The sequence below is a fragment of the Brachycentrus maculatus genome, unplaced genomic scaffold (genome assembly GCF_059751285.1).
Source record: "Brachycentrus maculatus isolate JH-2025_06_01 unplaced genomic scaffold, ASM5975128v1 h1tg000310l, whole genome shotgun sequence".
NCBI classification, from domain to species: Eukaryota; Metazoa; Arthropoda; class Insecta; order Trichoptera; family Brachycentridae; genus Brachycentrus; species Brachycentrus maculatus.
The window spans coordinates 1,128,462-1,139,287 of NW_028281060.1; the positions used below are offsets into that span (position 1 = coordinate 1,128,462).

At 32.3% G+C, this 10,826-nt stretch overlaps 1 protein-coding gene across 1 annotated transcript; it reads left to right on the forward strand.

Annotated features, from left to right (window-relative positions):
• The first annotated feature begins 744 nt into the window (after nt 1-744).
• Nucleotides 745-4,841, forward strand: LOC148304655 (uncharacterized). Its single transcript, XM_088267997.1, has 3 exons — nt 745-1,132; nt 1,506-2,881; nt 4,577-4,841. Exons 1-2 carry the CDS (start codon nt 957-959, stop codon nt 2,782-2,784), a joined length of 1,455 nt encoding a protein of 484 aa, XP_088124123.1. The 5' UTR covers nt 745-956; the 3' UTR covers nt 2,785-2,881; nt 4,577-4,841.
• Nucleotides 4,842-10,826: the final 5,985 nt, after the last annotated feature.

Genomic DNA, 10,826 nt, shown 5'->3' on the forward strand with positions numbered 1-10,826 from the left:
TTTTTTGGATATCAAAATACTTTTTAAGGCAGTGTTAATAGAGTTGATTTTTGCATAAATATTTTAATTCGACGATTATTATGTAGCTCCCAAGGAAATGTCAGCTGTTCTGTTACCAGTATAAAAAAAGCATGTTTCAGATGTTTTCAAGTGCAATAAAAAAATAATGATCGTAATTTTCCACAAAAAAATAGATTTTGTTTACAATGAACGTTATCAATTAATAATTAATATTTCATTAAATGGGAATCAAAATGGAAATACGTTAGTCTTCCAATGTTATGTCGGATTTTAAAGCTAGTAAAAAAAAATCTTTTTGATTCAATTTTATAAAATTTGTTATAAAAGAGCGAACCAAAATAAACACGCGTTATTAGTAGATATGATACTTTTAAAATTGTGAATATGAAAGGAATTAAACTTAATAAATAACTCGTAAGGTTTAATTAATAAATAAATAATAACTTGCGCTTTTCACATTTAATATGGGAGGATTTTTGAAATTTTAATTTTGAAACTGTCTAAGCTCTTAACTACAGAAACAAACTAAGCCAGATACCAGTTCAATCACGATCGTTTACTTGTATTGTCTTCTGTTATGAAATCAATAACAAGTCAATAGATTTTGATTGCTCCAAAGTTGAAATCGATCAAGTTCAAATCGTCCGAACTTGCCCAAGAAATCTTTTTATATTTGATATGCCCTGACCAGGGCACCTCTATCGATCATATGTATATTTTTTTAGAATGGCAATGTTATAGTGGGAATTTGATTATTTCTAATTTCTAACAATGAAGATGAAAATACCACAAATGTCACCTGTGTTTTGTAAACGGTTTTGCGTGCGTGACGGAGATTGATAGTTACAGCTTATTTTGTGTTATCTACCCGTGCAATTGCCGGCCAATTATGGGATATTATAACATTAAACGTGCAAATTGACCCCATTTCAACAATGCCACCAAGAAAACAACCGAGTTTGCTGTTCGACATAGCTGTCAGAACGACCATCATCACAATAAACACTGCCTGCCATAATATTTTCGACGAATGTCACGAGTTCGAATATCCCGTTTGTCAAGAGAAAATACTTGGTCTTAGAAACTATTTATTTTCTATGCTTCCAGCTAGGTAAATTAGACAGTATTTTTGTACGTTTGAAATGAAAGTTCCAATGTTTTTTTTACCTTAAAATATGTTTGCAATTCATTGATTTGTAACATTATTGTATCTACTTGATGCAATATGCCAATGACGGTGAATTGAGTCAAACAAGGAACTTTTTATACAAATAATTTTCCTTTTTTGTGATTAGAGTAATTAGTGTGTTTGTACTTAGCAGGACAGTTTTGATCAAACACTGTTTTCTGATCTGTTGCCAGAAAATGGTCGATACATTTAATAGTCGCCTGTAGTATTTTAGAAGTTGTATACAAATTTTAATTTGAATTTTAATGGTTCTTATATTCTCAGTTTTTAAAGTAAACATAAATTTATTTTCTAGATTGTTTGATGTGTTATGTGCAGAGCGCAGATTTCACTCTCTCCGAACCGACCCGCGCATACAACTCTCTATCATGACACATCCTAACATCACCTGCTTTCTCAAGTCTGACATGGACAACAGCATTCCCCACTATTTCTGGATCGACCTTCTGCCCATGTTGTCCAAGCTAGTGGTCCTCGACCTCAAACTCATCTGCACGGACGAAATACTCCAAGTCATCGGACAGAACTGCTTGAATCTCGAAGAAATCAATGCCGTTTCCAGAGTGGACTTGAGAAAATCGGCCTTTAACGCTTCCGTGCTGATTAGAAACGTTTCAGACGCCGGTCTCAATCATTTGCTCACTCTGAAACACCTCAGAATCCTCGCGATAGATCCTCCCAGGAACGAAAGACTGAGCGTTCGGGTAGGCAGATGCATATCGCAGGCCGGGATAAGAAGAATCGTGAGTCAGCTTCCCTCTTTAGAAGAGCTCCGGGTGGAGTCGTGCGATATCGGATCCACACTCGTCGCCGGAGGTGAGGAATACGGCCCTCTGCCTCTGAAAAAGATCAACTGCCACTTCGTGTACCTGGACAGCGTTCAGAAACTGCTGACGCTCTGCCCTTCCTTGAGAGATCTCAGTCTCACTCACCTCTCGGGATACAACAAGGAAGAGATCTTGGAACAGTTGGCTCACAGTGACGTGCGATTGAACAGACTCGATCTGTCGTTCTTCGGGTTTTCTAACAACATGGGGGAACTACTGAGGCTCAAAGGCGCTCACATAACAAATTTCTCCATTTTAGAAATAGAAACTTTGGTAACCTTCGAATCCTTACTGATAGTGGGAAAGTACTGCCCGAACATAGTTAAGCTGAGAATAATAACGCAATCCGACTGTTTGAACGTGCCGGCGAATTTTAGAAGCAGCACCGGACCGATGTTCAGTGAATTGAAAAGTTTGACTTTCGGGTGCGATCGTTTTGTAATTGAAAACATCCTTACGTTCTTTTTGACTCACGCCCAGTGCATATCCAAACTCACCGTCAAATATCAAACTAAGACATTATTAAATGACACTCTGATGCGTCTCGTGAATCGAGGTTTGCTGAAACACCTCGTTTTTCTCTGGTTGGACTGCACGCTAATGGTTTCCAATAACGTGATCAAGCACATCATCGACCGCTGCCAGCTGTTGAGGAATTTCGTAGTCAACTATGTCGATTTCGACGGGACGCTGCAGAATTATATCAAGCAAAATAACTACGATCTGAAATTAGATAGCAATTATTAAATATTTAACATTTCACTCCAGTTTCTTACTCTGGAAATCTTCTTAAATTATACTTTATCTTTCACTCTTTACATCTCGATAATACCAATTCTATCATGTACAGTATCTACTCAATGAATTAGGGCCACCCATTATTTTTTTGAATACTCTGAAATCTTTTGGATTATTATATTTATTTTACATAAATACTTTAAGTTTTCTATTGACATCTAATATCATGTATATTACCTTCAATAATATGTAAAATATACCTGGATTATTTAAGCCTTTACAAAATTTCAAACCCTTTTTCTGAGAAAGGTCCCTAATTAGCACAGGTAGACAGATAGTTGAAAGTTCAAAAAATAGTCCTATCTCATTTATTACTGAAGTTTCTTGAGTTCTGGTTGTTGTTTTGTTCAGAGAGGTTATATAGTTATCGTGTCTTGTGAAAAAAACTTAATTTTTAATTTTAGTTCATAAAGTATAATTTTTTTTTTGTAAACACAAGTGTTTTTTTTGAAAAGGACAAAATGGGAAAAAGTAAAGACATTTCTGAGGAAAAAAAGTCTAGTGTTGTAGTGCTACTGAAATTAGGAATACTATCTAATAGAGAAATTTCAAAAAAAGAAAACGTTTCTCGTCAAACAGTGGACAGAATTTCAAAATCAATAAAAAATCAGTCACCCGCCACCAGCAATCGGCGAAAAAACTGTCGTAGGATTAGAAAAACAACACCGAGGACTGATCGAAAAATCGTTCAAAGTGCCTTAGAAAACCGTAGTGCATCAGCAAAAACATTAAAAATAAAATTGGAAGAAGAGGGTATAAATATATCGGTATCAACACTGAGGCGACGTCTTTACGAAGTAAATCTGAAATGCAGGCGCCCTTTAAAAGTACCAAAATTGACACCACGAATGAAAGCGGATCGATTAAAATGGGCCAGGCTACATCGAAATTACTCGGTAGATGATTGGAAAAAGGTATTTATTTAAATTGAATTTTCAACATATCATTTGAGTAAATAAACTTATATATTTGAATTAAACTTAAATTTTCATTATTTTTCAGGTCATCTTTAGTGATGAGTGCCGGTTAGAAGCCGTGACAGAGAGCCGTCGATTCGTCAGGGGAACACCAATGGAACGTTACAATGAGGCCTGTGTGGTAAAAGTTATCAAACACCCCCCTGCAACAATGATATGGTCATGTATTATTAACAATTTACCTGGGCCGTTGTTTTTCGTGGAAGGAACAATGAACCAAAATTCCTATAAGCAGGTCCTCGAACGAATTTTATTGCCCTTCTACCATACACTCGACCCAACAGAAGGTCCATACACCTTCATGCAGGATGGGGCACCTTGCCACCGGGCTAAATCAATAATAAAATTTTTGTCTAACAAAAATCTGCCTTTGCTCCCCTGGCCTGGAAATTCTCCGGACCTTAATCCTATAGAAAACGTATGGAGCATGTTAAAAAATAAGGTATACTCATTTCAAAATCCGACAGTAGACTGTCTAAAAAAAAATATTCAAAAAATTTGGTCAGAAGACGAAGAAATAAAAAACATGATAAAACAGTGCATTTTAAGTATGCCAAAAAGAATTGAGGCAGTTATTTCTGCCAAAGGTTGAAATACTAAATACTAACTATATTTATTTGAAAATATATGCACAATTTAAGCGTAATAAAGTGTTCATGTGTAAATAAAATTTAATGTTGTTTTATTCAAGGTTTTTTCTGAGTTATTCCTGTTTGAATTGAGAAATTGCGCGAAATTCTGCGTGGCCCTAATTCATTGAGTAGATACTGTACTTTATTTATTACTAAATATGAGAGAATATTTTTTTATGAAAATGAGCTACCTTTCTATAAAATAGTTTTAAGAACAATCATTATCTTTAGATTTCTAATTATTCATTAGTAGAACTATGTCAATATTTTGAGATTATCTAGAAATACAATATAATAATTAATAGCTATATCATTTAATAATATGTAGATGTTTTATAGTCGATGCGGTTTTTAATAAACTCTGTAAATTCTTCTGTACTCTAAAATAAGAAACAAATCAATTCAAACATCCAAATTATATATCGCTCACTCCTTTCACGAACGTCATAAATCAAAATACTTGATTTTTCAGGAGAACGTTTTTAAAGTTTAAAAATATAATGCGATGTATTATAAATAAATATCAAGCCACTTATTAAACTTTTTACTATGCAACAGATCTTTTGAGGTAAAACCTGAAGGTTTTTTCTCCATTTGAAAAATATTTAGTTTATTTAAAAAAATAATCAAACAATACCATTTCCTCAAAATGCAAAATCAACACTTTCTGCCCTGTAGCAGGTAAATATTAAGTTAAAAATATGCCTCTTTTACTGGGATATAGTACATTTTCTGGGCATTCCGAAAACATGCACAACTGAAAATCGTCGATTTTTGATTTATGACGTTCTTGAAAGGAGTGAGCGATATGTCCATATTGATAAACTGTTTACATGTGATCAATTCTTAAGCAGTACTTATGGAGAATTATTATTGTACCTGATAAAGTAAATAATTTACTATCAATTTCTAAATAATAAAATCAATTAATTGTATATATCAATAATGTTATAATACATATTTATTCATGTTTTGTTCATACAGTGGTTCTCAATATTTTCTAGAGCTATAGACGGTTCATAAACATCACCTTGGTGCCTGTTGTGGGGATCTACAAATTATTAACAGGGCACTACCCTCTCATGCTATTATCCCATCAGCTCCCTTGGTGTTCCGAGGGGAGAAATATCATCGAAGATATGGAACTTGAATGTCAATATCAAAGTGAAGTGAAGTCAGTATAAAAAATATAAAATATAATATAAATAATAGTAAGTTAATATTTGTAATACACTGAACTCCCCATTTACACTGTAGATATGTTCCACGCGATACTGTGTATAAAAAGTATACTAAAATAATAATGAATTATGGTGCGTAGGTTTTCGTATATATAAATCAATTCACGATACAAAAAATTCAATTATTGCTTATTGTATCTTAATTCCCTTTAAAATCACTTTAAAAAATCAAAAGATAAAAAAAACACCTAGCTCCTTCCGCATACCTCTCTGCGCATAGTACTGAGTAGTAAGTTCACGCAAGGGATGTGAGAAAATCTACTAAGAACTGTTACTAATTGTCAAATGATTTTTTTTTCTCTTTTTTGCACATGTTATTTCAAAATCTTCTTCGTCTTCATTCTTATAGATCCTCAGATCTGTTTGTTTCGTTATCCATCTCTTGAGATGTGGACTGCCAGCTGTCACGCCATCGCTTTGTAGGTCTTCCAGGTGGTCTTCTTCCGTCTGGGTTTTCTTGAAGAGTAATTCGGGCCAGTCTATTTTCTTGCATGCTTTTGACATTGGCATTCCAGAATCGCCTTCTCTGTCTTCCCCATCTGACTATATCCTCCGTACTACATATTTTATGAATTTCCGTGTTCCTTATTCGGTCTCTTAAAGTGTTTCCAGTTATACGCCTCAATGTCCTCATTTCTGAAGTTCTTAAAAGAGATTTGGTTCTCGCTGTGTTTGCTTTATTCTCTATGCCATATTTGGCAATTGATCTTACACTTTTCTTAAATATAGTAGTTGTTTCTTATATACAGGAGAAAGTGACCAACTAACAAAACGTAAAATGTTCAGAAGGGCCATTTAAGTCACTTTTGCTTGTCAAGAAAATAAACATCAATGCAGTTAATCATTTTTAACAAGTCAATATATTATGCTTCCAAGTTTTAAATCCTTTGGGATTTTTTTCAGGGCAATATTAAGCTAGTAAGATATCAAATAGTCAATGATCACGTTTTTTGTGAAAAATGCACTTGGTCACTTTTTCCTGTATGACTCCGATATGTATTATGATTTTTACATGTATAAATTTGCTGTTAATATTTTAAGCGATCTAAATTACTAGTAGGTCTATCCTGAACGCTATATTATGGGTTTTCTTGCATTTGACTGGCTTAAGTGATCAATTTATACACTTCGCGTTCTTAGAAGAGATTTGGTTATGGATTTCAAAAGTTCACTGTACATATCTAAAGGAAATGAGCCGTATATCATAAAAGTAGATTTTTTAAGAGGAAAAAATTGTAAATAAACACATTTGAAATTCAACACAATACATATATATGGTTAGACATTGCAGTATTGTTAGATTTAACAGTCATTTTCCTAACTACAAATTAGAACCTGATGCAGTACCACCACATGTGAACATCACAAATATTTGTAGAAGAAACAATTTAGTATTTTTTGTTTGCATACATACTTATGTTTATTAAAACAATAATGAATAATTTAATAATAAATAGTTCATATTTGTGCTTGCATCAAATTGGATGTTTATCACGTTTATTGAACATGTATCTGAGTGGTGACGTTTGTGATAGATTGCGTGAAATTATTATTGATACAGTAAAACCTGGATATAACAGACTAATTGGGGGGAGGGAGAGTCCATTAAAGCCGAAAGTCCGTTATATGAAAATATGTTAATAATAAATCTTTAAAAAAAATATATAAACACTATTTATTTTTTTCACTGTAATATTTATTCAATATAACCCTGGACTGGTACCTGAAGCGGAGGGCTGATCACCTTTCCTTCATGTGTAAATGATCAAGATAACACTGTGTTTATATGATGCAGTACCCTATGCACCATAGGGTGCGGATAAGGGTTTGAATTTATATATAAATCAAAAATACAAAACACAAATAAAATTCTACCTGTCTTTGGACATTCATTGTGAAGTGACGTTGCTGTTTGATATCGACACGCTTGCTTTCAGTAATCCTGCTTTGAAAAAGGAATCAAGTTTTATTTGGGATTTGAAAGTTTGCTGTTTTTTTAATAATCAACTCTCTAAAATTACGAAAATGAGTATAATACTTACTGACCAGATTTTTTGTCCAATATATCCGAAGATCATTAAATAGAGGTCCGTTATAACGAAGTTTTACTGTGATTATAAGCTTTTGTGGTTTGAGAATAATCTTGTTTATTATTTGTTGAATAAATTATTGTTTTGACAAAATGTTTTTTTACTCCAGACATATTTTTTCATCGATAGCGTTAAATATATGTATATCTCTTCATTCAAATCATTATGAATATAAATAAACACCGCCTTACTTTGTTAAGTGCAGAATCATTGTATGTTGCACACAAGTCAATTTTGTTAATTGATTCGGCAGTCATTTTGTGGTAAAATCCATCCATTTTTAATTAAAATGATGCAGAATGCATCGAAACACGTGTCACAGTAGATTTTATGAAATAGCGGTTTTTACTAAGTGAAACATTAATTAAAAAAGTCAATTTTGACTCTTTCCCCGATTTGCCCGTGTGTAGTACGGGCACCCCGGCAAAGAAATAGCTTTTTTTTTTTTTTTTTTTTATTTTTTTTTTTATAAATCACAATTTTTAACATATATTAAAAATAAAAATAAAAAGTTATTTTGCAGAGACCCACCAAGCCACCTTGTGTGTCTTGTCGGTGGAGTTCTTTTTGCATACATTTTTTTATTGTTTTTTAACCATTTTAACCTAATATATACACACAAAAAAGGAGAAAAATTAACAATATAATCTTTTTTACAATGTTCATAAAATTAACTCTTGATCATTTACCCATTCCTTTATTTTGCCTTTGTTCCATCTTTTATTTTGACCTCTAACATCCGTCGGCAACAAATTAAAAATGTTCGGAACGATATATTGCAGTGTTCGACTTCCATATTTATTGTTGATTCTTGGGACTATCAGACCTTCGTTTTGTGTAAATCGTGTATCATGGTTGTGTACTAGAAGATTTCGATATTTTTGTCTAGTTTGTTGCTCAACGATGATACTCATCCACAATATTCCACGTACCGGCAGTAATTTTAAATGTTTATATAACAAGATTGGATTGTCCCTTTGATTATATATTTGACTGGGTACAATTTTTTTGATTATGGAATATTGCAGATTTTGAACCATTTTTAAATTTGTTTTCGTCGAATGTCCCCAAGACTTAATTCCATATCTTATTAAGGATTCTACTAAAGAACAGTATATAATCTTTAAGGTTGGTTTAGGCAGGATAAAGTACAACTTATAAAAAGTACTCCCTAGAGCCCGCAGACGATCACAGAGTTTTATAATATGCGCATCCCATTTGAACTTATTATCTATACATAAACCTAAATATTTAAATTCGCCCACAAATGGATTTTATTATAGTAACAGTGGTAGCAGTAGGTTATATTATTCATTGATTCGGCATTAATTTTGTGGAATGACATGATTATTTTTTAAAAAATTAAACACTTTTAATACACCACTTAATAAATTTTATTTTTATTACACACGACTAGTTTCGAAAACTTGCAGATGTTTTCGAAACTAGTCGTGTATAATAAAAGTAAAACTCATCAAGTGGTTTATTACAAGTACATACATAAGGAACTGTCACGAGAGGTGGTATCATGTATGATAAAAATAGTGAAGGGCATTGGCACCATAAACCAAGCAAGGACAGAAAATGCCAAACCCTTTTCTAGTGGAACGGAAGGTCTGTGGCTGACAGTGAACATTCCGCATTCTCCTGAGGAGTTTTATGTGGTTTCCTCCCAGCAATGAGCGAATTCTGAGAAGTTCCTGATTGGCCCACGCTAGATTATCCCTCCTGTTCCCACACAGATTTAAATCAAATATCTTTATTTAGTTAGAAGAAACAAAAATCCACTTAATGAACTATAAACCTTGTACACGATAAGCAAGGTAAATAATAAATGGAATTCAAATCTTATAAAAAATTAAATTATAATGGAGTTGTGGGCTAGAAATACTAGATGAAAAAACTTTGTCTTAAAAAAAGTTTTAAAAGCAGTAAAAATTTGGTTAGTTTAGACATTTAACAAAAACTGGAAAATATTTTAAAAAAATAAAATAAAATCTTCATTAAAATTTAATCAAAGTCAAAGGGTAAATGTACTAGCTATAACCGACCACGCATTGCTGTGGCTCAGTCCAGTTTAAAAGAAAAAAAAGAAAAGAAATCTTATATCTTTTATTTCTAACATGTAAAATATCACAATGCAAATATAAGTGATGAAAATATCAAAAATCTTTGAATTTAAATGCAATAAAAAAAAATATAAAGAAATGTGACAGTAGCTGTCAAAAGCATGCTGCCTGACATGAATAATGTTAAGGATTGCTGTTAAATTCAAGAGATGGCGCTGCCAGTGCGATAAAAATACTGTTTTTCAATAAAAACATGTTTTTACCTGTTACAGGTGTTTTTATTAGTCACTTTTGTCAACTGGTTTAACATATAAAGGCCTACACTCGAAGCTTTATTCATTTTGAATATTGGTTCAAGGATTTAATCAAGCATTTTTCTCTTCCATACTTTTTAAGGAGTATACTCTCGCCAATTTTCATAAATAAAACAACATTGTGAATTTCTTAATGTAAATTTTTTCTTATAATTTTAACACAATTTATTTACAAAATTTAGATGTCAATCGCGCATATCTTAGATGAAAATTATAAATTAAATATTTACAAAATGTTTACTGTATAAATTTTAAACATAATTAAAATAAATTCCATATTTGCATGCTGAAGGAAAACAAAAATGTTTCAAATGCTAAAATAGTATTATAGTGAATAGTACTATATAGTAGTATAGTATTATTTGCAGGCTAGTGTAGTGTTGTCCTGATGAAGACACAAGTTTGCCTCAAAACCGGCACAACAAAATATCAGCAAGCAGTTATATAGCACTTGAGATGAACCATCTATCGTTTTTATACAAAAGTAGCTGGAAAGCCTAGCATAGTTAAAACACCTATAAAATATATTGATATATCATCCGTAAGGTGAATAATCCAGTATCTGATATAATAAAAAAATATTAAAAATAACAAATATCGTTCAAATTACTTGCCACAAAAAAGGCTTTGAATACCAATGAAAGTATATTTTTTATTCAAAATATCAA